The sequence below is a fragment of the Corvus cornix genome, chromosome 1A (genome assembly GCF_000738735.6).
Source record: "Corvus cornix cornix isolate S_Up_H32 chromosome 1A, ASM73873v5, whole genome shotgun sequence".
NCBI classification, from domain to species: Eukaryota; Metazoa; Chordata; class Aves; order Passeriformes; family Corvidae; genus Corvus; species Corvus cornix.
In genome coordinates this window covers 21437623-21464343 of record NC_047057.1, presented here as the reverse complement: position 1 = coordinate 21464343, position 26721 = coordinate 21437623, and the positions used below count along the sequence as shown (strand labels likewise).

General features: G+C 38.5%; 1 protein-coding gene and 1 long non-coding RNA gene across 2 annotated transcripts in view; one reads left to right on the top strand and one right to left on the bottom strand.

The window, feature by feature from the left end:
* The first annotated feature begins 4218 nt into the window (after positions 1-4218).
* LOC104686815 lies at positions 4219-19076 on the top strand. Its single transcript, XR_751406.4, has 3 exons — positions 4219-4319; positions 14412-14554; positions 16255-19076. It is a non-coding gene; the product is annotated as an uncharacterized LOC104686815 (long non-coding RNA).
* Positions 19077-19173: 97 nt separating this feature from the next.
* SLC13A1 (solute carrier family 13 member 1) overlaps positions 19174-26721 on the bottom strand; it is a 49229-nt gene continuing 41681 nt past the window's right edge. Inside the window, exons 14-16 of the mRNA XM_010395504.4 lie at positions 26312-26473; positions 23938-24075; positions 19174-23837 (exon numbers count right to left, since the gene is read on the bottom strand). Of these exons, the coding sequence (XP_010393806.1) occupies positions 23694-23837; positions 23938-24075; positions 26312-26473 (444 nt within the window). The 3' untranslated portion in view covers positions 19174-23693. The remainder of the gene's footprint in view (positions 23838-23937; positions 24076-26311; positions 26474-26721) is intronic.

Below are 26721 nucleotides of genomic sequence, written 5' to 3'. Positions count from 1 at the left end.
TCTAGAGCTACATGAAGATCTAATAATTTCTGCAGAGATGAGTAAGTAGTATACACAGCTGTGTTTAACCAGCACCATGAGTTAAGCATGTACATGAGAGGGACACTTTGAACCATCATAATAATTGGAGAAAGGTATTGTCATCTTGGTCATATCTGCTCTCAAAATAAAACAAACACACCTGAGAAATTGTCTGGTTTTACTTAGGTGACCAAACCTTAGACTTCTAAGATGGGTATCCTACACTGCCTTAATAATCTACATGGCAAACATGCAACCAGAGCAATTCAGCATATTCTGAGATACATCTCTGTTATAAACCTGATAAATCCTCAACAGGACTTCTGCCTTTGAACCCCTTAATTAGAAACAGAGCACAACATTGGTAAAGGCTTAGGCATCTAATGTAGACATGTCACAAACAAATGAAATAAACTTTACCCCTATTGAACAGATTTATGAAAACTGCTTTTTGCATCTAGGTCTCCGATATACCAGAGAATAAACTTTTAAATTTAGAACCAACTAATTCTTAAATTGTAAATGCACTAATGCTTTGTCTGGCATTCCTATTCCTAGTCTGTTTGTCCTATGTCATGTTTTTGAGAAAAAGTACTGCCAGGCTTTTCTTGCACCTCTTCTGGGAAGTAAGATTTTTCATCCCAAAAATGTTTTTATGCAATTAAAAGAATTTCTTTTCCAAGCTTAGGATAAACATTTGACTTTTAAAATGGTTTTGGCACAATAATGATCATATTTGTGTTTGTTAGTTTGTTTGCATCAATCGAGATATACTGTTCCAATTGACTTTGAATGGTTTTGCGAATTAGATAATTTTTAATATCTGTCTCATTATCTTAAATTATGAAGCTAAATATAATTTCAAACTGGGAAACTGGAATTTTTATTTTCATATAAGAAATTGGATCAAAAAGGGCCAATGCTGTTCCTCTTCTATGTTTCAATTTCAATAAATTGTTACGTTTTTTGGAGAATGAAGCAAATCATTCCCAAAACACCTAACAAGTTTCACTGAATATCTTGTTTTCCAGTACACAGGTGTGTGATGTCCATTTCTGAGCCAGAGATTATAAGAAAACTCTGTCCTACAACCCTGTCTTTGACACTCCAAAAAAGGGCTACGTGACAGGAACAGACACCATCTCTTTTCATGACATAATGTACCCTGTGAGGATGTACTGCCTGCTAATGAAGGGCAGAAAGGAAAAGTAGGCAAGAGAACAGCAGAAAAAGTTTTCACTGGATGCAGAAATGGAATCACACCACAGAAACATGCAGAGATCAAGGATCTCACAATCACATAGACAGAAAATCTTACTTTCACAACTTCAGGTTATTGCTTCTCCCATAATCAAACAGGCAGATATGTAAAAGAGACTTAGAGGAGCCATACATAAAGGATAAATCTAAACAAATCTAGCTAGGCTTGATTACATAAGCAAGGAGACAGATGTTCTTACAGTCTCTGTTTTTCTGAGGTTTTTATAGGCAAAAACGACTTGGGCAGTAACTCACACTCATAGCATTGGTAGCCATGGGCTAAATTGTGGTCTCATGGCTATCTAGAGTGCATTTTCATGGTCTGACTCTGGCACCTCACTGTACAACCTTCAGTTATCTAACAGCCCAACCCTTAAAGAGAAATTAATTTGGTCCCTTATATGCTACTCTGTGGGAAGTTTGCAAGAAATTTAGCAAAACATAGTGATAAAGGCCTTATAAATGGATTTAGAGATATGTAGATGAGATAGACTGGATTTAACTTTAGCTGATGCAATAAGAGATTTTCAAGGACTGAAATAATATTTGTTAAGCAATATTTGTGATCACCCATGCTGAGAGAAAAAGGATCAAGGCATGACAGGGAAAATATTCTGTGAAGACTCTTACCATAATTGACTCTGAACAGTCAAAGTGAAGGTTGTGCCCCGTGTCTTTGCAGTGATGAGTAGGTGACAGAAATCTTGGGAAACCAGGCACCTACCTGAAAGGTAGCTCGGTGCATTCAGGCTCAGATATCTTTTCAGGGTGAGTATCATTTGGGGAAAAATCTTCTGAACACAAACATCTCTTGCTAGTATTTCACAGGGGAACAAAGCCTTCTTTAGTTCAGTAATTTGGTAATTTCCTCCCTCTTATCTCCTGGCAAATTTTAGAAGACCAAAATCTGTAAAAAACCTGGAAAACTCCCAAAATGAAACTCCCTTGCTACTTGTTTCCTGGCTTGTGCAAATTTTGTGGTTTGTTAATCATTACCAAAGGTTAAGTATGCTTTTGTTGCTTAGCAACCATGATTGGTTTTTAAAAGTTTTGTTTCAAAATGTATCTTTATCCATGTTTTTGTCTGCTCTTCTTCTTCATGTAATTCAAACTCAAGAAGGTTTGAGTGCAGTAAGACATCTGGACTCATGATCTTTGCTCCTACCTGCTTGCAATAAACACGCAAAATGAGAACTAAAATGCAAACCAGAGCAAGAGAGCCATTTCTACACATTCTACACAAGGATCTTAGCTGGTTTTCAGTTTGCGCTGTGATGGCTTTTAAAATTTATTTTCCTTTTCATCGTCTTGGTTGTGGTGGACCTTTGTGGTTTATCAGTTTCAACCCAAAAATGGAAGCCTAAATTTAGTTCTGAAAAGTGCGAATAATTTGGGTACTAGTTAAAACATAAGCCCTGCTGTATTTAGATTATATTCATGTACATTTTAACTTCAAATGAATATTTAACCCAGTGCAATATGAATATAAAGCTTGTAAGCCCAAAAGCTTACCTGGTTTTTACCAAGTATGTCAGTTACTGCAATAAAAGATGTTACTTGTCTCTAAAACATTTGCTTTGCTTCCCCATTTTGTCATATTAAGTTGACATCCGAGCTTAACTAAAATCAAGGGCAACTTTCCTACTGAGTTTCCCGGGGTCAAAATTGCACTCTGTAAGTGAAAAAACAAAGACAATTGTAAAAAAAGAGTAAAAATCTTAGCCTGGAGGTATGAAATGCTAAAGCAGCCAGCTATCAGGGCTGCTAAGCTCTTGTTTCTCCCTGGGAGCTGTGGAGCAGAGCAGGCATGTGAACAGAAACCACTGAGGCCTCTGGCTGCTCAGGAGCTCCATTCCTGGGAGCTGGTAGAGCAGAAGTTACCTGGACGTCTCTGGCAGCCAACATTAAGGTGGATTCCACTTATCAGGGCAAGAAAACCAGCCTGTTTCACCCCTCTGCAGATATCTGGAAAGCTTTGGAATGGTGAGTTTATATTCACAGGATGAGGAATGTACAGACGGTACAACTGGAAGGATAGGAGGAACTTTTGCCAAACTCTATTTCCCCCTCTTTGGGAGAAGGCTTCTGTACTTAATCTCCTAGAAGCAAAACCAGAAACTACCTGAGGGTGATGACATGGGAAGCAATGGTGAAAATCAACAAATGTTGGTGCGGGCTCTAATAATTCTGACTTCAACATTCCAGCTCTGGAAATTGCCTTGAACTCTCTGCTCTGATTTGACTGAGAGCAAAGGCAGTGTGATTGCTCTTCAGAGGGAAGGGTTCTAGATAAAGCTCAGTGCAACAAGCACAGAGAAGCAGCAGCATCAGCCTCCAGGAGAGCACTGGCCACGGCCCTTTGGGCAGTAGCCAGCAGCAGCATGGATGGTGTGGGAGCCTCTCTGCCTCGTAGAGATGTGCACTCACGCCTGTGTGCTATTGAAAACCAACTGCTGTCCTGCATCTCTTCTCAAAGCCTGAGGAGCTTCAGGCAGGTGTCCAGACTTCTCATTCCTCCATGAATAGGACTTTACCTCCAGGAAAACAGAAATGTCTGAGGAAGTTTCTTAGTTAATTCCATGAGTGTTCTACAGGTATGTCCCCAGATGGGAACTAACCTGCAGCATAAGCCACTCTGATTTGTCCATCAATTTTTTTATGACTGTATTAAGTGCATGGTCTGTGGGTTATTCAGACTTATCAAACTGACTTCGTCCTTTTAATGTGCTTGTGTTTTTCTTCTACACAAAAAATAACAACATTTTCTAGATTTGAACACCAGATTAAGTGCATTTCAAGACTTCCACAAATTTACTTTCAGAAACAGAAATTGACATTTCTTTAAAAAAATAGTAAGAGGGGAGGAGAAAGAAAACCATCCCCGAGCTGACAGAATGCAGCAGTAGGAGGCAAGCGTTCAGCTGGCAGTTACTTACTTCCTGGCATGCAATTTTAATTAAGGAGTCAGCATGTCTGCTACACAAGCCCACAGGAGGCAGTAACTAAAAATGACTGGGAAAACGTCCATGGATATAAAGGTAGGAGAATTAAATAATGACACTGTATTTTAGAAAGCTAATTGAATATGTTCATCCCAACTTTTTTCTAGATAAGACCTATTACCAAAGGAAAAGCAAGCACAAATTGCTGTATCACAGTATGCCCAATAATACCTATTTTGCAGTGTTTAGTCAGAGACTCACTATTGATCTAAGATAAATCAAAGACAAAATCTTTTTTTTTCTGTTCAGAAGTCATGTTCTGAGATATCAATTCATATTTTTAAACTGGGCCAGAAATCTTTCTTTCCTTAGACCATAGCTGTAGTGATTACCTAACTAAGTAAGTCAGCAAGTAGATTGCTTTAAATAATTTTATAAACACTTTTTCCCCCTGGTGCGGTGATTTTTTCTTTTTCTTACAGAGCCAATCATTAGGACATAGAGGCTGATTCATATCCTGTACTTTCAACAACCGTTATTAATCATCTTTCCAAAGGAGTGCTGTGAAATCCTGCATTGAAATTTCATTGTTGGCTCTTACTTTCTACACTAGGAAAGATTCAAATGGAATGCTAAGGAATAATAAGGAGGAAGCTCATGCATCTGCCTTGTTTTATATCTGTACAGATCAAGCTGAAAGAGCTGGGATTAAAAATAAATTGTGAAGGAAAAACAAATCCAAAAAGTATGGTATGACTTAAAATTAGAATTACATGTTCTGTGGAGAAAAGAACTGGTCAGATAATCTGAGTCCTTCTATCTTTCTGTCACTTGCACTTATTAAGAGCTCTTCAGTGAGCAGGTTCATAGTTTATGCTTATGGCTAAATAAATTGCTGGGAGAATATTACAGAATACAATGAAGTCAGGTGACAGAATCAAAAAATATTTCAAACATTTATTTTTAATTTTTATAAATATAATTTCATGGGATCCTTGTCATAGAATCATAGAATGGTTTGAATTGGAAGGCAAATTAAATGTCATGTAGTTCCAATCCCCCTGCCGTGGGCAGGGATGTCACCCACTAGTTCAGGTTGCCCTGGTCCCCATCCAAACTGGTTTTGAATGCTTCCAGGGATGGGACACGTGTTGTAACCACTGGACTCTGCCTAGCAGGCTGCTGCTCCCTGAAAGCTCAGCGATTGTTTCCTAGGGCCGTGCGATTGATCGCATCCCGGAGTCCATTTCGGACAGCCCCGCGATCTGGCTCGGGCAGCCAGCAGCGTTACAATGCAGTGGTGGTAAAGGAGGTAGAGAAGGGTCTCTCATGAGGGTTTGAGATGGCTTTAATCACATCTTGTCCCCATGATGTTCAGAGGTAGAGAGACAGCATGTTCTGAGTGCAGGATGGTTTTGTCAGGGGCCCAGGGGTGGTCCCTGGGCAGGGTTGGGGTACAGGAGCAAATAGGGAGAAACTGAGGGAGTGGCCAAGGCTAGGGGGGGGAACAGGGGGAACATACAGAATTAGGGGGTTAATTGGCCACCACAGACATGCACAACTTCTCCTGGCAGCCTGGTACAATGCATCATCACCCTCACAGTGAACAATTTCTTCCTTATGTTTAATCTAAATCTACCTCCTTCAGGATAAAAGTGTTGCCCCTTGTCCTGTCACTACAGATCTTGGTAAAAAGTTTCTCTTCATGTTTCTCATAAGCCCTCTTTCTATACTGAGATGCCGCAGCTTCTCAAATGTGATGGATAGTAGCTTAGCCACTTTCTCTGTCCATTCTCTCAAGACTCATGGAGGCATCTCATCAGGTCTCATGGACTTGCATGCCTTCAGATTCCTTAGATGGTCTCAGATTTGATCTTCGTACACAGTGGAAGGTTCTTAATTTTCCCAGTCCCTTCTTTTACCTTCTGTGACTTGGGCAGCATGGCTGGAGCATTTGCCAGTGAAGACTGTAGCAAAAACTCTCAGTATTTCAGCCTCTTCTGTATCCCAGGTAACCCTGTTTCCCATTTCCTTCCGGACAGGACCTGTATTTTCCCTAGTCTTCCCTTAACCACCAATGTGCCTATAGAAGCTTTTCTTGTTGCCCTTGTCATCCATGATCTGTTTTAATTCTGTAAGGGCTTTAACTTAATCTGATCCCTAGCTGCTTGGACAGTTTCTCTTTATTCCTCCCAGGCTGCCTGATCTTCCTTCAACCCTCTGTAGGCTTCCTTTTGGTGTTTGAGTTTGATCAGGAGATCACTGTCTATGTAGGCCTGCTGGCATTTCTACCCAATTTCCTCTTTGCTGGGATGCATCATTCCTGAATTTGGAGGAGGTGATCCTTGAATATCAGCCAGTTTTCTTGGACCCTTCATCCCTCCAGGGTTTTATCCCATGCTACTCTGCCAAGGAGATCCCTTCAGAGGCAAAAGTCTGCTCTCCTAAAGTCCAGGGTAGGGACCTTGCTGTGCACACTCCCTGCTCTCCCAAGTATCTTAGGATGGACCTCTGCTATCTGCTATTTTGGTCACTGCAGCCCAGTCTGCCCTTGATCTTCACATTCCCCACCAGCCGCTCCCTCCGTGTTGGTGAGAACAAGGTCCAGCATAGCACCTCTCCTTGTAGGCTCTTCTGTCACTTGGAAAAGGATAAGTTATGTCCTGCTGTGTTCTCCCTTCAACAATTATTGTTTAAGTCCCCCATGGGGACCAGGGCTTGTGGGTGTGGGGCCACTCCTACCTGTCCATAGAGGGCCTCATCCACTCAGCCTTCCTGGTCGGGCAGCCCACAGCCTGTAGCAGACTCCCCTACAATGTCACCTGTCCCTGCTCTCCCTTTAATCGTCACTCACAAACTCTCAATCATCTCTTCTATTCCCACGTGAAGCTCAAGGCCCTCCAGCTGCTTACTACCCCTGCCTGTCCTTCCTAAATAGCTGTATCCTTCCATTCCAACACTACAATCGTAGGAGTCATCCCACCATGTCTTCATGTTCTCAGTAATGTTATAGCCCTCCTATGGGTTAAAAACTTGAGACGAAACACTGAAAAATCAGTAACAACTTTCGGATTCCTTTGTTGGACTGTCTTTGTGAATCAGGATTGGTGGGATAGTGTTCAGAGCAAGCTGAGACCTTGGTGTGAATTGTTTGAGGCCATACACATCTCTGTCTCTTCTGTTTCTCCACAGCCCTGGAGACCACATCTAAAAGATTCTAACATCATTAATTAGGATTTTGATGTCTTTCTCATATGAACAAAATTAATGAGAAAGTTGTTTTGGTTTTATTCCTTTTTTTCCCTTGTCTTAACCTAACCTACAGGGACAAATTTTCCTTTTCTTTTGCTGAGCAGAGGAGAAAATAGCCTTGATTTTTTTCTCATAACCCAAGAAATCCAGATACTGACAGAATAGCCTGAAGATTTCTGTAATTTAAACCAACTGACAATGATCACTTCAGGAGTCACAGACTCCCTGAAAATTGCCATAGTTTACTGACTGTCAGTTGCTTCTTCTACCTGTCTTAAGGTACAAAATGCCCTAAAGGAATTTCTAAATGGGATTAATAAAGACCCAGTAATAAGCTCTGTATCACTGTACCACTGTGGCATTCCTAGGAGCATATGTGCGGCATTCCTTCAGAGCAAAAAAATGGAGAAGGCAATAACCAGTAAGTCTAGAGGTATTAGTTTTGCTTCCAGACCACAGCCATATCTGATAGTATTGAGGGTCTGCACTGCACAGCCATCCTCTGCACCTGCCAGCAGCTGGGGGGAACCCTGACATTTGTCACCAGGTTTAACCAGTTGATGTTTTGTGGAGGTTTTTGATAAATAGCTTGAGGAAATAGTTGGAAGTAGGCTAAACTTTTAGGAATTTTACTGTTAAACATCTTGTACAAAGCATCCTCTAGTGGATCTCTCTCCCTTGCCTCTAGAAGGAGTCATTTCAGAGGGCAGAAGCTGTGCTTTGTAGGATAGCTGCTAAGTCAAATGACTCTTTTTCTAGGGGCATCTCTCTCTCTCTCCCTTGCAACTAGGAAGGAGCTCCAGGGAAGAGGATTAATTCAAAGACCTCTACTGTAGATGGCTAAAACATAGGGCAAAGACTTTCATGCCAAGAAAAGTATCACTCTATTTCAATACCAGAATTTTAAATGTCTCAGCTCCTACTTAAGCCTGTACTTTAACTTGGTGAACCTCAGATTTTAATTTCCTTTGATCAGCAGCTCTGGATTTAAAGGTGAATTATTTACTTTGTACATGTAAATAAGGGGCCAATGTCCAAATGATGCTACAAAACTGCTTTAAATAAATTCAGTTAAAACCAGTAGCATGCCTATAGTCTCTCTCTATAATTTTTCTATCTTTTTATATGAAGACATTAAAAAGTTATTAAGATGAAATAAAGCTGCCTTCAGGCAGTTTTAATTTTCAACAAAACTGATTCGACTGATCACTGTATTGCAGACAGCATGGTTCCTGGCTGCATGGCAGGGATAACATTTTTATATGGTTGAGCTGTTCTTGATTAATTTATTTGTGATAGAAAGGTCAGGTGGACCTCTGTAACACCAGTGTGGTTACACTGCAACGGTCTAAACATGTACTCACATATCTGTTCATTTATTATGTGTCGTTGGTAGCAGCTCATGGAGAGTGTTTCCTCCTGCCCATGCAAAAGCTGAGTGATCTCTCCAAGGCCACATTAGGAGTCTCAGGAAGCCTGGGAGCAGGAAGGCTGTCCTGTTGAATGCATCACTGCTGATGGACATCAGCAGGACTTGGAGATGGCATTCCAATTGTCTGTGTACATTATTTTTTTCTTTAAGGGATATCACAAGTATTAATGAACTTTTAAGGAAAATACTCCTTGGCAAACATTAATGGTCTTTTGAACTTTTCTAATGGAAAAGCAATCTTGATTTTTAAATTTATAAAATTTAAATTAAATGTGGAAGAACTATTTGCTTCTATTCCAATTCTGGTATCATCCTTTCCTCGAATTTGACTCTACCAGAACATCCTTTTCAAGGATAGTCCATGATATTACCCAAACTCCCCTGTTTATTTAAAATTTATCTCTCAAGCTCCCTACCATGAAATGCATTGTTTTGGGGGTTATGTAGCAGAAACTCATATGTGCCTCTGGATCCAGGTCATTAAACATTTAAATATCAGTTTGGGTTAATTTTGGTTTAGTGTATTGTTTGCATGAAGCATGCAAGCAGCTCAGAGGTTGGCCAAGCCAAAAAAAAAATCTGAAGACACATGAGGGATAGAGAGTCAAAGAAAAGGGAAAACAGGAAAATAATTGCCTCTGGCATAATTTTAGAGATTTTAGATAAGTTTTGAAAAAGTATTACCTCATTTTTCCACTCATTTATGTAACTGCACTCTCCATGGCCATGAAGGAAAGCAGAAAACAACCCAAAAAAACCCCTCAGTTAGATGGTCTTGGAGCTTAAAAATATCATCACTACTACTGAAAGAGAATATCTATTTTTGCAGATATCTAGGCTTGTTATTTTTAAAGCACTGATCCTGTCAGACAGCTGGATCCCCTACAGGACAGGTGGAATTTAAATAAATAAATATCATGGTGTTCAGAGTAAATCTATTCATAACAGAGAGAAAGAAAAAAACACTTGGGTAGGTTCCCAAATATGATGGACGAATTAAGATACTCTTGGGTATATCCAGCTGATGTTATCTTTAAATTTTATCTATACAAATGCAACATTAAAAGGTCAATGGACCTTATCTTGCCTGGTGTAATTGGCCACTATCCAGCAAAGCACTTACACATTGGTAATTTTAAGGACATGGTGTCCTGGTTTCAAGCCAGAATACCCAGCAGCGTAGTGGAACAAGACAGCGATAAGCAGTTTGACAAGCTTTGCAACAAATACTATCCTGCTGCTTCTCAAAGACACCTGTATGAAGTTTATTCAAACATATCATTTTACCAATATGTATTGAAGATATACATAGATTATACTGTTTTCCCCTTTTTTTTCAGTGCTAAACAGATAGCAAAATTGTTTTGCTCTCTACAGTCTAACATTTGGATAATAATTCACTTTTGAATATGTATTTGATAAAGACAACAGAACAAAAGGGAGTTCTAATGTGCACTTCTGTTACGGAAATTTTTCATTGCCATAATTTTTCAGAATAGGATTCCTGGAGATGCTGTCTGTGAATATATCTTTAGTTCTTCCATCTTGTTAGGAACACTTTATTAGATTTTCACATTTGTCATTTGCTTACCATAAATTCCAGCAGATACATTTTTTCCCTTACCTTTTATGAAGTGAAAGAATACTTTTCTCATCCAGCTTCAACCCAAATGACTAGGATAACAAGAATGCACTCTACCACAACATTTTAATTCATCCCAGGAAAATTCACATTTTAGAATATCTTCCCTTAGGTGAACAGAGAACAATGAAAGAGCCATGATCTTTCCAACCAGCATCCAGTCCATGGATGGCAAGAATTGTTTGTGTTAAATATATTAAAGGGAAAATTTATATGCCTAGAGTCTTTAAGGGCAGACAAGACATATTGTTGGGTCTGAAGTCACCATTAGGCTTTAAGTTCTATAAGTCACATAAATTGTACTTCTATTTAGTGACTAACAAATAGCACAATCTTAAATTCCCAGGAAGCAGTAATTCTTCCCATGGTAAAAAGACAGTGACTTGTCACAAAATGTGACTATTAAATTAAATTATATTCTGTGAATAAACAGGTATGTGTCTTAGTCTGCTGCATATTAGACCCTTTTAGATATTTATTTTTACAATGGCCAGGTTCTCTTGCTGCTGTGTCTTCAATGGATGTTTCAAGAAGACAGGGTCTTAAATAAGTCATAACTCTTTCTTTTGATCTCTGCATACTAGCACTCCTGTCTGTGTGGGGGATTTGCCGTGATGCCAGCTGGCAAAGGAAAAGCAACGTTGACCAAACAGCTGTTAGGGCTATTGGAAATTTGGGATTTATTCACTATGTGGCATTTCTGTACAACAGAACATTCCTGGTGTTTTGTGAACATCTGTACCAGTTCAGCCAAAACCTAATCCAGTCTCCTGAGGGCTCTCTAGACATTTGCCACCTCTTTGTGCATGTGCTCGAACACTTCTTTCTGGATAAAAAGAGAGTGACGAAACAGAGGAGAAGATTGTTTTTGTAAAAAGTAGCTGGAAACTGAATGAGCTGGGAAAGACATCCATTAGGGAAGCTTACAAAGTTCCTTGGTTTAGATGATGAAAAGAATTTGATGTTTTCTTCAACTGTTTGAGGTTTTCTTTAACTTCTTTAGCTTTAAACTGTGAGTTCTAAGGATCATGTCTATTTTCACTGGGCTCTACTGTCCCAAGAAGAGGCTCTCTCACCTACAACTATTTCTCAGTCTGGGAAACAATTAACCTTATTTGACTTTGCTATTGATACGCTGGGAAATATGCAGTATTATGACGTCATCTTCAACTTGAGTATGCATAGTTTAACAAAAGAATATGGTGAAAATTTCAACACACCATGCATTTTCTCTGGGTTTTTCACCTTGTTCCAATAAAAAGATTAATTCTATCTTGGATTTTATTGAGCAACTTCTTTTGAAAGTCAGCAATCTCCTAGAAGAATGTGAGGGTGTTTTTATTCCATAATCTTCAATAGTACTGGTAAAAAAAGTGCACGAAGGTTGAGCTACTAGTTAGAATGAGGCAGCAGTGAAGAGAAGCCCATGGCCTCTATCTTATGGTCCTCTCTTAGACACTACACTCAAATTCTATACACAAACTCTTTCCTAGTGAGAGTTGAGTGGTGATTATTAGGTGGCTACATGAATATCAGTTATTATTTTTTCATAGATCCATGGAAAGCCTCTGATGCAAATATATTTATAGCTGAGTATGTAATGTTGCATATTAGCTTCACTTAACTGTAATTAGCTGAGGCAATGCCAATTAAAACTGAAACTAGAGAAAGTCTGTGTATGATTATTTAGTATTATCTTTCTTGTGTTTTTCTAACTGCTACCTGTGGTCTAATTAATGGCATAGGCCATTAATAAATTCAAGGTCAAATTCTATTACCTTTCTTAAAAATAATAAGGAAATTAGTTAGAGGAATAGGAAATATCAGCAAGGCAAAGCTCAAGGACCCTGATAGATTTACTGACCTTTATTCTTGAGATAGGTTAGTACTCATTATGGTGCTGTGAATGTTTCCTTAAATAATTTAGATGCCATTGTTTGCTTCTTGGAGGCACTTCAGCAAGGTGCTGTGAAGTCAGCAAAGCCTGGATACATACAGACACTTCTCAGAAATAAAAGAGACAAAACTGCTACTCCATTACGTCCTATGTAGATGCCTTCAATTTTCTGCTCAGATATTTAAAGAACTTCCAACGTGCTCCTGAATATTTAGCTCAATAAGGTACATCCTGAAGCAGAAAAACATGAAGTGACAAAAAGCCCATTTATGTGTCTCTTTACACTGATAAGGTTTCTTCTATTTCCATTTTAGCAAGATTCCTTTATCATGGGTGGCCCAATAAGAAAGAAATTAGATAAAGAAAAGCCATAGCTTATTACATGTGGCTGCCATATTTGAAGTAAAAACAAAAGCATAGAGCTTAATGTAAAATATTAAACATGAAGTAATCCAGAGAATAATTTATTTTTTCTCAGCTGAATTGAATGTAGGCACCTTCTGTCTGCCTTGAAAAATTAGTGACAAATCACACCCATTCCATTTTTGTGCACATCTGTGGAACAGACTCATAAAGGGCACAACGTCTGAGCTCCCATGCTTTTTGCAATTACAGGGTGCTGAAGTTTAGTTATCTGATAATGGACACATTTCTGCTGCCTGACACGCACGAAGACAGCAAGCTGAGCAGAAGCCGTGAACTAGGACTGCTTACTGGTAGCTGCTTATTGGTTCTTGTCTTTCCAGAATCCTCCACAGCCAGTATTCAAAATGCATTTTAAGTAGTCAAGAACATAAAAGATACAACAGAATATTGTTTAACAAATGAATTTGAAGGAATATAAAGTCTAGGCCATAGCTTATGGGGTAAGAGGTGTAATTCATTACGTCACCAAGAAGACAAAATCTTCTGACCTTTTACTTCTGTTTCAATTTTCATATAAAAGGTCAGTTGCAACCAAATGCTCAATAAATGGAAATTGTTAAGGGTATGGGAAGCAATCCAGAATAGTAAAAGAACAGGTGAAGGACATTTGGATAGGTACCATGTACTCAGACCAGGGATAATTGATTGAATTTTCCCTCTTGAATACTTCAGGAATTTACATGAAACAATTTCTAAATAATCATCACTTCTTTGTGAGAAGATGGCACACAGCAAGGTCTGACATGAGTAAAGAACAAACAAATGTGTCAAACTCACTTAGATACAGAGAATGCTATTTTAGCAATTAAATAACCAATTTTAAATATTTAGAGGACAGTAACTTGGTAAGAAACAGCCAACACTAGTTTGTCAAAAGCCAGTCATGCCAGGACAAGCAATGCCTTCTCTGACTACACAACAAGACTGGTTTAGTAGATGAAGAAGGAATAAAAGTAAAATAAATCTTAGGTTTAGTAAGGCTTTTGTTTCACTGCATTCTCCGAATTAATTTAGAGTGATATGACCTACAAGAAAATTACATAGTGTTGGTATAACACATATAAAGGGTGTTCAAAATCTGTGCTTGAAAAACAAGTGTCATTTGACAAAAACAGTGGAGGCATATATGTAGTGCGCATACATCTACTAGGTTACCTTGGAGAAAATTTTGGTTCTGGGTTCCTGTCGCATTAGTTTAACCTGTGATTTAGATAACATGGAAGGGAATGATATAATAAAATCTAGAGTCTCCAAAGACAGATTTAGAATTCAAAACTGTATTGCTAAATTGAGTAAATATTCTGAAATACGATCAAAGTCCCATCCAGCCTGGTCTTGAACATTTTCAGGGATGGGACATCCACAGCTTCTGTGGGCAACCTGTTCCAGTGCCTCACCACCCTCTTCATAAAGTCTTTCTTCCTTATATCCAATCTAAATCTCAATCTCCCCTCCTTCAATTAAAACCATTGCCCTTTGTCAGCAAGCTTGCTCTAAATCCCCTGCTCTGTATTGATATTGGGGTTTGCTCCAATCCAGGTGCAGCACCTTGCTCTTGACCTTGATGAACTTGGTGAGGATAAAGATTTCAGGAAGGTTCCTCATGAAGGATTCCAGTGAAGTTAACTTCACGAAGTTAAGGACTTTTTACCTGGACAGCAGTAGGACTGAAAAAGTCCAAGGTTTGTAGTGGTTCATAAGCAGAGAAAGATGCTTCTCTAAAAGTAATTAAAAAATTACACAACCTTCATTTTGGGATGAAGAAAAGGAGAAAAGGAGTGTGTGTTACCGAACTCAGAGCTGATGGGGCTTTATCTAGATTTATCAGGAATACCTGCCTATATAAGATTGAACCCACAGAGGTCCCCACCTCTGTGGGCACCTGGGTTCACAAGGTATGTGAATATACCACAAACTGTCCAGAAAAGCACAAACAAACAAACAAACAAAAGTTTAAAAAATAATGATTATTTTATTATTATAAAATACTCAGATGATTTAGAAATGGAAAACTGTCTAATGATGAAGAACCCACTAGCCAGACATGCCAGTGAAAGCATTCCTTTGTCAGTTAAATATTTACACTTTGCTTAAAACATACATTACCTTTTCCATACCTAATTTTGTCAATTTTTCCGGGCATCTGGGAACTCAGGATACTGAACTTCACAAAGGAAATACTGCTGCTATATACAGATAATTACATGAGCAGTACAACTTATCAGACTCATGTAGTGGGTGAAGTATAAGTTGTCTCAGTGCTTATCTACCCATGACTCAGGAATTATGCTCAGGAACTTACAGAAACGTGTTAGTTGTTTCAGTCTAGAGAGCTAAAGTCTGAGTAAGTGACAGAATAGCACCTCAACGTCTTAAAAACAGACACAACATAAACCTTTACAGGGAGAACTGATCAATTGGTCACCATGTCCTCTGGTTCCAGTTGAGACATGGCTAATTCATGTGAGAAAAATTTAAATTATATGTCATGGATTGGAATCTGTATTATACAACTTTCTCTGCTACCAGAGTCTACTTTCTTGAAACTCCTGTAGATGAACTTGGCATTCATCTGAGTGGAGTTCTCTTTTCTCACTAGTTTTTTTTTTTTTCTAGATGGAATAGTATCTCCAGAAATTAAAAGCTACATTATCACCTGCAAATGCTAATATGTTAACCAAATTCAAAATGTTTAATTATTTTGCCGTGCTTTTTGCATTTACAAGTATTGTTAATACAAGTTCCTTACTGTCTTGGCTATAATCAAAATTACAAAGACTATTTATTTTAGTAGTAAGTACCTACAAAAACATTTTGCTATTGCTAAGCTTTGAGGTATTAGTAGCCACAGGAAAATATGAAAAATTGCCCACACCACTTCCACATTCCAACTGATATTTAGTTACTTTCACAATTAAGACGGAAGCCAATATAATGCTGGAAATTTATTGCTTGGTCCTGCTGAGAGTCATCATTTTATCATAGGGGAGCACATATCTTGGGAAACAGTTCTATTTAATTTGCAACCAATAATCAAGTGATGTCATTTTATTTATGCATGGATTTTATTTACAAATGGATTTCAGCAGGATGTGGCTCACAACCTTGGGTAATCACACTGCTAGGGACTGCAGCTATTCTTAAGAGTAAAATGAGCGGGATTTTCTATAGCTCTGATCCACTGCTAAATAGCTCAAACCTTCCATTAATGTTGTCTGTCACCAGTCTCTGAAAAGGTTTTTTACTTTTGTTTGCTTTGCTAGGCTAAAATAACCCTCACAATTTTACTAGGGCCCTGCACAGTACAGTAGCTAGCAGTAACTAGCATTATTGTTTTCTTTTAGTATTTTTTGCTTTTCTGCTAACCCTATTTACTTTTCAGGAAAACAGCTCAGTGGCATCAAATCAGAGATAGCTTGACATTTCCCAGATGTGGACAAGGAAGAAGACCCAAGATGTGCTATGGGGATATGCATTCTGGAGGTTGTTGTAGAAGCTGAACCTAGCTGAGGATGCCTCCTTGGACTGTAAGGTTCTTGTATGGGTATCTACTGTCAGAAGACAACCTCGAGAGCAATCCCAGGAGCTGTGCTCCCAGGTGACAATGCAAGGTAGAATACATGGGAAGAGGTTGGATTAGGGTCCAACTAACATTTATCTGCCTTTGGCTGTGACATAGTTTGAGGGAGCATTATAGACACAAGACCTGTTTGGGTGGACCAAGTTCAGCTGTCTACTACTGTAGTTTTCTGCCTTTGAAGGGAATCAGAGCAGATGGAAGTTTCCATCTTGGATTAGCTAGGAGGAGATTTAGGTTTCCTGTGATGTAGTCCAATGACAGCTGTGTAGCAGAAGCAGAAAAGTCCTAAGCTCCTGGCAGCTTCATATAATAACCTTCATTGACCTTGTCGACATCATGTATAACACAATCTATTTTCCCCCTTGTGGTCTGTAAAATCATACTGTAAGTGCAATACAACTTGAGAGTAAGAGGGTAAGTGGCTGCAAAAGGGCACTAGAAGTTCAGCTTTAGTTATAAGGCTTTAGTCATATTCCACTATTACATGAAGAGGACTCCACACCTAAGAATTTCAAGAGTGGTGTTCAAAAATGTCACCCACGAGATACTGCCTAAGCCATGTATTCAGTAATTGTTACACTGAAAATATGCAGTGTAACTAGGAAAGGGTTAAAGGCTTATTGAAATTGAAGAATTGTTCTTAATAGGTGCAAAACTCCATCTGCTTTCACAGTGAGAACAGGGAAAATTATAGTACTATCTATGCCATCCATTTCCTTCTCCTCTGATGCATTATAATAGCATCTAAAGAAAGAACTAGCCACCACATGGTTTTCTATATTATGCAAACTGAACTTTTCAAATCCATGGAGAATGTCAGGAGAAGTTGTCAGTCTTGTACACTGATCATTACCAGTTTTGAAAGGTGAGACTCAGAACTGAAGATTGTAGGTTAGCTTCTTTCTTTCTCTCTCTCTCTCTCCCTCTCTCTCTTTCTCTCTCTTCCTTCCTCTCCTTCTTCCCTGCTCCCTTGCTCTTCTCATTTATTTTCTTTTCCTCTCTCTTTTCTTCTTTTTATTTCTTTGCAGTAAGAGGCAGAGCTTTTCAAGATAACGTAAGGGGACAGTTGTTCAGAGAAATCATCTAGGAGAGAAGAAAATGCTTTTCCCATTTGAAAATACCTTTCCCATTTGTTATGCATTCAATCAAGTGCTATAAAAAACAAGAGACTTTAACATTGTTTACTTCTGCTGAGCCAAGAAGTGAAAACTATCAAATTATTGTGACTTAGTTATTCCAGACTTAGCCTGGGATGCTAATGTTTTGTAGATTTAGTACATATGCTTGCTTTGCTATCTACATTCATGATAAGCACAGGTGAAAATGGACATCATATAACATGAATTACAATGTTCAGGATGAAGAACAACTTGCCTCGATGATGCTCTGTGTACTGTAAAGGTTGAGCCTCTAACTCTGTCGAATTATATTGGTTTAAATATAATAAAAAGACTTTGTTTTTAAAGAAAACATCTGGCCTGAAAAACCAACTGTCTGTATTTTAGCATAGGCTTTGAATTATTTTTTTTCATGATTACTTACCTAAAGAGCTATAATCAAAGAAAAATTTGTCAATCTGCCTGTCTGCTTAGTCCTGGAAATATTAAATTACTCTCTCAGATTTTTCAAATTGATTCCTAATTTAGGTATCTATGAATGTCATGTGCCTGTATCTCTCTGTGGGGTATGAGACCATAATCCAGCTACAGCAAAACATTCTTATCCTCAGCTTCTCAGGGTGAAAGTCTCTCCCTGTGCCTTGGAGGGGGTACCAATGTGAGACAGCACAGGTGTGACTGTGGTCCCAGCTGCCAGACTCAGAACTTCCCCTCACAGCTCATGGCCCAGGCTATTTGCATAAAGCTCTCTTTTTGGGGCTCAGGAATTTTCCTCTGTTGGCTTCAAGGTCTGTCAGAAGAAGGCTTAAACAGGTAACACTGGTCTCTCTTGAGATGTAAAAGCTGTGGGTTCAAATTAGTCAGCATTTGAGGAAGGATCACAAAAGAAGTTTTCATGCTTCCTGTGTTGTTAGAGGATGTTAGAGGATGAAAATGGAAATCTCTAAGGGAAGGAAGCAAGATGCACAAAAATGCCCTGCAACATTCTTGAATTGATGCCTGAGAACAAGAGTTTGAGGCCCATGCTTTTAACTAGAATTTTATTTTGGATGGTTTGGGTGTATCAGCTAGGTTTTTAAACTTCTTGTGGTACCTTTTATCCTACATCTTGTACAGATACTTTTCAAGCTTAGGTCAGCAATCTGAAATTTGCACTCAAGTTTCCACATTTGCTACAACTGAACACAGCAGAATCTGATGCCCTCCACTGAAAGATGACCAAATGAAATGCTTGGAAATTACTCTTCCAGCTATCTTCATGGGTATGCTCCAGCATCCTGACCTAAAATGATTATTCCTGAATCAGAAACCAGGCAGTAAAGAGCTATTTTGCATAGGTATATGCATTGCTTTCTGATTGTCTAATTTCTGATTAATCCTGAAACAGTTTGAGACTGTGATATATTTATTCTGTGTTTGTACAGGAACAGGGCGGAGGACAGATTTTTTACTATAACTGCTTTTCAAAGCTAAAAGATCTTTTTCTGCTTTTAAAATTACTTAAAAAGTGGACTTTTTCAATATCCAGAAAATTTAAATTATTCTCAAAAGGTAATTTTCTCTGCCATGTGTATCAAGTGTTGAGATATAACAATAAAAACAGTTTAAGAAATCTCAGGCACTTTTATTGACAAATAGCTTTTCTTTGCAGATCACAATTTTAGCTCTTGTTAGTTTATCACTAATACATGTTGGACTGTACAGCATTCAGAAAATATTTATTTTTAAAATAGTAGATTTTTATTGTAAAGGAAAGTTGTGCAGAAATTGAACGTTGTGCAGGTAAAATAACATATATCAGCTGCCAGAAACAAAAGGCAAAAGCGTTAAGGAATAACACTGACAAGAGTTCAGTTCAAGTGATTGTTAAAACCATAAATCATCAAATGAACTTTGCAGAGACAGAGAACTAAACTGATAACTGAAGTTATAATTTCTAACTAATAGCTGCAAAGTGATCTAATATATGTGGAGGCCTGACCGCTGGGCAATATCCTCAGGTGCTCTGGGGCAGCAGGGTGTCACCATCAGAACTAGTGGCATCCTGCTGTGGGCTGCCAAGGGCGGGTCAGGAGAGGGGGCAGGACTAGACTGCTAGACATCTAAGGGGTCACGAGAAGCCTTCCAGTCCTGCCAGCAGCTGCACATAATATACAAGAGTATTTTTGTTGTTTTTATTCATATGCGAGGTGGTTTGATATCTACACCTAATCAAAGAATTGTAAGATCCAGGATTTTTTTTGCTACACTCTTCCTGAGGTGCTGTGCTACACTGCTCCTCAGTGAGCCCTTGAGCTATAGGCTGGTTGATTTTAAACAAGCTAGACCCTGACAGTAAACAAACACAGTAATTTAATTTTAAAAGTACATAAGGGGATTTATGGTGCAAGACTGAGCTGGCTACCTGATTGTAAAATAGAAAAGTCAAGAAGACTTTTCCAGGGTACACCTGGTTTGTGGTTTCTGGTAATCTAAATGAACATCTTCCAAAACAAAGTGAAAATACATTAAATATAGCATGACCATAGAAAAGGAGAACAAAGACCTGGCACATATCCCCAGTGAAGTATAGGGAAAAAGCTCTTTTTAATTCATCAGGAATGGGACCACAAATAAATAGAAAGTCATAAATATTACTCATGTACTATTACAGTAAACGAATTAGATTCATCTGCTTCAAAGAAAAAACCCCACCTTTTATATGGAAATTATGAACAAAGCAATTTACAAATAGTTAATGTCATCATATATTAATCAACTCTTAAAATAATTACAGGTGCATTTCCACCATTTGTCCTAATACAAATTCTGGTCAAAGCAAGGAATATAATAGCAACATATGAAGAGTGTGTTTCTGCTGGTGATCAGCATGGTGATCCACGCCTGCAGTCAGAGCTAAATCCACTCGTTGGGTACACAGATCACCACACTCTGAAATTCTTTTTCCTCCATTTGAACACTCTCAGGTGAGGAATATAATATCAATATTAATCCCTGCACTGCAGAGTTGTTAATTTTTACTTAAAATGTTCCTAAAAGCTTTAAAATAAATTAGTAATAATAACAAATAATCTCAAACATTGCGTCTGACCCATTCCCTAATCTTCTGGCAAAACAAGTTAAAAATCCTGGTGAGACCCTACTTTCCCAGTACTACCACTTGATTATTCACAACTGGCTTTCTTCGTAAATAGGGTCTCCAAAAACATCATGCTTAATCATTTACTTTTGTCACTAATTTGGTGCATTATGACACAAGATGCTGATCACTGAAAGTGAATTTATGTTTAATTCTGTGTTTCATTTCAACACATTGTAAAAACACAAGGTCCAAGAGATGATCAACTTTACTCAACAAATCTCTCCCTTCTCTCTTTGTGTCTTATCCATCGCATATGCCAATTTTAGTGAAAATAGTTTTTGAAAATGCATCCTTCATTAAACAATTGACTCTTTTTTCTTGTTTACTAAGATACTTAACCATAATTTCTGCCCTGAAAAAATAGTTTAGGGAAATTCTGTGGTCTGTGAGGGTTCAGATATGACGAGGCCTTAGTTGTCATATTATCTATGATTTTATGAATAAGCTGGAAAGTAAAGAAAATGAACAGCTGAAAATCAACTGGCACAAACAGCTTCAGCTTTACTGATAACTGTATCACTTGTTATGGTCGGCAGCTTCTGACGCATTCTCTTAAATGGTGAAAAATGGTTATTTTCTTCCATGAAGATATGCGACTTGAAGAGAGAATACTGGTGTCAAAGGCTGATTTAATGGACAAGTGCATTCATGGACCCCTGTAGACCTCATTGTCATTTTCAAGGCTGAGGTTACAACAGCCAATTCTGTATTGTGAACATTAATAAAACTCGGGGGCAGCTCAGAAGCAGTTAACAGATTTCCTTTGGCTGAACAACAGTTGCCACATGATTATAAGGCTTTGCAGAGCAGACCTGTGGAGATTGAAAATATCACATCCAGTGGGAGACCACATAAGGCCACAAAGAGGACTGTCTTCCCTCTTTCATGGTTCACGAAAAAGTAAAAAAAATCCCAACTAAAAGGAAAATAATAAGTCTGTTAACCTAAAATTAATATGTTTGCTCATTTGTTTAAAGAAAAAATATTTTGCCATAAGGACAGTAAAGCACTGGAGAATATTAATCATGGAAATTGTGCATGTTGGGTTTCATGTTGGAGAGCTTCAAGATGACTAGACAAATCCCTGAGCAACCTGGTCTGAATAGAGTAATAACCTTGCTTTGAGCAAGATTGGATACTTCTGAGATCCCTTCCACTTGAAATACTGTGATTCACTGTTTCCACTGTCCTTGAATAATCGGGAAATTATTGACAGAATTGGAAGGTAATACCTTAAAGTAAGAGCACTCTGCTGGTCTTCCTCTCTATCCCTGCAGGACCAAAGGCCTGAAAAAGCCATGAGCTCCTGCACTGCACATGCTTCTGGGAAAATACCATATGATATAATCCAAAATTTGTATCTTGGATTAGTTACTTGTATAAGAATTTCCCTCTGGTACCTGACTTCATTTAGCGAAGTGTTGTGTACCTGTAATGATAACCATTACTGCAGGGGTTCAGTTAACATTATTTGTATACTGGCAGCTCCTGATTGCCCCAGTGATGGTCATAGCCCTATTTTGCCACTGTATAAAAAATTGTGATAGCAGCCTCCATCCAGCTTAAAAGCATGGTGTCATGCACCAATACTTACACTAATACTTACAGAGAACCATTCATTAAGAAAAAGTGCTTCTTTAATAATTCACTGCAGCTGAACCTGCAACTAATAGCTACAGGAAACAAACTACATCTACAACAGTGCTATACACTGCGCTCTGGCATTACAGAAGTCATGACTGACATCTCTAAACATGCACTACCTAAAATAAATGTAAACCATTAATGAAAAAACAAAAGCATTTTTTGGTTGTTGTTGTTTTTAAGAAAAACGGACACTATCTTTAAAAGACAAATTGATGTTTACAACTATCATACAGATGTCCCAAGGCATGATGCAGTTTAAATACATGCAGCTTTCATTCAGACGACTAATTACATGCTCTTTACAAATTATCGTGGATCTTCACAACAGGTAAGGCTGTAGTCTTCATGGTGAAAAATGTGTAACAAACAAATAGAACATAATTATTTGAAGATATCTTTGAACTCCAACTTACATTCTGACCACATTGCACTGTTTTGTGTTTAGAACATTACAATATTAACACAGTCTAGTCACCTTAAACTGCCACCTGTCCTGCAGAGATCATGAGCCTCCTGGTGAAGATGCACTTGATTGACAGATTGACTGTTAAATCTTCAGCACTGTCTTACGGTTTCATTCCTCAAGGGGATATATCTCTACTTTTGGCAGAGAGGTATGATGATAATTTAGTCTCCATTTGTACAGATCAACTCAGATCTATCAATGTATGTATATCCAGAGAAATATATATATATTTTTTTTACAAGAGCAACAACATATTTTAGTGAGGTCCTGGGAGGACGTAGACTAAACATGTGCTTAAGTACGCATTCTCCTTCCAGGTTACAAGGTGCTTAATAGATAAAGTGCTGTGTAAGTGGTCATTCTGCTCTTCTCCATTTTTTTGTACATTTTTGACAGGTCTGTAAACTATGGGTTCAAGACAGTCCCCTGCCTGATCTTTTGTTTGTGATCAACACTGTCTCAAACAGTTTGAATCTAGAAAACAGAAAACCAATATTCTCTCTGACAACCCCCAAATAAGTAATAACAAGGATTTGTATTTGAAATAATAAAATCTAAATTTCATTGTTCTGCTACCCTGAGAATGGGGAAAAGTTGTCAGTGATAATGCCTATGCACTTTTTTCTTTTTCCTTCATAACATGAAGATATAAAAATTCAGACTAGCTGAAGTAGATTAGAAACCTGATCTAACTATGATCTTTAAAAAGTCTAGCACTCTTCCTGATTAGACTCTCAGACTGGATCATCAGTCTCTGGGACTGTGAAATACAGCATTTATAGTAATGTAGATCCTTATCGTTGTGGTGACTAAAAAGCATTTTAAGTGACTCACCACATATGAGAAAAAAAAGAAACAATTTTTTTTTTTACAGCCCAGTGCCATTTGTAGATGGAATGTTGGGTGCCCAACTTGGGTAAGTATAGAGATCAAATATAGGCACAATCCATGTCATGATTGCAAGCATAACTACAGCAACTCCGATGATGTTAATGCCCAAGCCAGCTTTCACCTGAAGAAGAGGAAAAAGAAAGCAGAAACATGCATCAAGACATGGAAGAAAGTTTTTTAAATGCCAAATATCCCCTTTAGGACTTTTGCTTAAAACTCACCATGTCCATAATATTTAAATGACCATATGAAAATACAATGGCATTGGCTGGGTTTGCTACAGGAAGCAGGAATGCAAAGGAAGTACACAAGGTAGCAGGTATCAAAATGAAAAGTGGGTTCACATGAATGGCTTCGGCCTACCAAAAAATGAAAGAGAATACAGCTGTCAAGGGATACATTTGCCAAATTAAATACAGAAATACAAACTTCTTGTATTAACACAGGTGAAACATAAATAGAACTGCCATTTTAAACAATGAGCAATCACCTTTTCCTGTAACTCATTTTTTAAGAATATTAAACAGGCACAAAAAGCAAAAGCATTGAATTTGTATATAATACATTATTGATGATTCAGATGAAGGGATTGAGCGTACCCTCAGTAAAGTTGCGAATAACACTACGTTGGGTGGGAGTGTTGATCTCCTGGGGAGTAGGAAGGCTCTGCTGAGGGATCTGGACAGGCTGGATGGATAAGGTTCAACAAGACCAAATGCCAGGTCCTGCCCTTGGGTCACAACAATGCCAGGCAGCACCAGAGGCTGAGGGCAGACTGGCTGCAAAGATGCCCACTGGAAAAGGACCTGGTGGTGCTGGTCAACAGCAGCTGAACATGAGCCAGCGTGTGCCCAGGTGACCAAGAAGGCCAATGACATACTGGCCTGGATCAGCAATGATTTGGCCAGGACAGTGATTGTCCCTCTGTACTTAACACTGTTGTGGCCACACTTTGAGTGCTTTGTCCAGTTCTGGGCCCCTCACTACAAGAAAGACATGGAGGTGCTGGAGCATGTCCAGAGAAGGGAAATGGATCAGGGGAAGGGTCTGAAGCACAAGTCCTTATGAGGAGCAGCTGAAGGGGCTGGGGGTGTTCAGCCTGGAGAAAGGAGGCTCAGGGGAGACCTTATCACTCTCTACAACTCCCTGAAAGGAGGCTGGTGGGGGTTGGTCTCTTCTCCCAGACAACTAGTGATAGGACAAGAGGAAATGGCCTCCAGCTGCACCAAGGGAGGTTCAGGTCATTAGGTAATGTCATTCAGGTCATAAAGTTCCTGGACATCAGGAAGAATTTATTTAGTGAAAGGGTTGTTAAACATTGGAATGGACTGCCCATGGTGGTGGTGGAGTCATCATCTGTGGAAGTGTCCAAAAAACAACTAGACAGAGCACTTAGTGTCATGGTTTAGTTGGCAAAGGTTGGATATGATGATCTCAGAAATCTTTTCCAACCTAAATGATTCTGTAATTATGTGAAAAGAGGGGTAAAATTTCTTTGAAAGAAAGAGAAAATACATTAGTATATGTCAAGGCTGGCCAATAGGAAAATTTACAGGCTAGAAGACAATCAGTAAGTTTTGAAGAAGAAAGAATCAGATGTTTTGATAAAGATGATAAGAAAGGACAGGATTGATCTAAGGACAGAAGAAATGAGAAGTACATACAAAGCACATCTATTAGCCCTCTCTCCTCTTTGTGACAACCTGCAATGTTAACCATTTTTGCTGAAGATGCAGTCCTGAAGAAGCCCTAAGAGAACTGTCCTTTTAAGAGCTTCAAATATTCACAAATAGTAATAACAGCATCAATTTTCACATGTTGAACTGTACTAGATTTTTCTGAGATAATTTTCTTCACAGTGGTTTGTATGTTTTGGATTTGTGCTGAACACAGTGTTGACAGTATAGGGATGTTTTTCTTCTGGCTGAGCAGTACTTACACAGAGAAAAACCCCTTTCTACTTTTGTCACTGCCATGCTGATGAGGAGGCTGGGGTGAAACTGGTAGGAGTCACAGTCAGGACAGGTGACCCCAACAGATCAAGATCCATACCATATAGCAACATGCTCATATATATAAAGTATATATATATGTATATAAAGTGGGGGGAGTTTGGAGTGGTGGCATTTCTTACCTCAAGTAACTGTTACATGTGATGTGGCCCTGCTCTCCTGGAGATGACTGAACACCAGCCTGCCCATGGGAAGCAGTGAATTAATTACTTGTTTAGCTTTGCTTACACGTGGGGCTTTTGCCTTCCTTGTTAAATTGTCTTTATCTCAACCCATGAGTTTTCTAGCTTTTCTCTTTCTAATTCTGTTCAAGACCCCACTGGTGCGGGATTGAGTGAGCGTGGAGCTTGATTGCTGTCTGGGTTTAAATAATGAAATGAACTTTTATGTAATTTTACTAAATTTTCAGCATCTCTCGTTAGAAATACCTAAAGCAACCAAGTATCCAATGCACAATAGAGGACAGCAAAAAACCTGCATGAAGTATTTTATTGAGACTTTTTAAAACTCCTTCTTTTAGCTGCTGCATTATTATATGGATGATAGAATAGATTCTGATTAAAAATAAGCTTGTTATACTCACCAAAGGAGACAGTATGGGCAAAAAGATTGTAATGGTAGCTGGATTGCTGGCAACTTCTGTTACTGAAGTGACAATAAGGCAGGATATCAGGATAATCAGCCACAAGGGTAATGATCCTAGAGGGGTCAATTTACTTGCTACCCACTCAGAAAGTTTTGAAACCTGCATGAGGAATGTGAGAACATGATTTTTTTTAGCAAGTCACTGAAAGGAATATTTAGCAAATGGTGTATAACAGGACTTTACTCATCTGCTAATTGTGAAGTATTTTTGTAAAAGAGAAAAATCAGAAATATTTTCCATATTCCTACCAAATGTTTTTAAGACCATTTTTGTAATTCAATGGTGCCCTATAGGAGCCCATGCAAACTATATTCCATTTATTTATATTTGCATCTCTGAGATGGTTA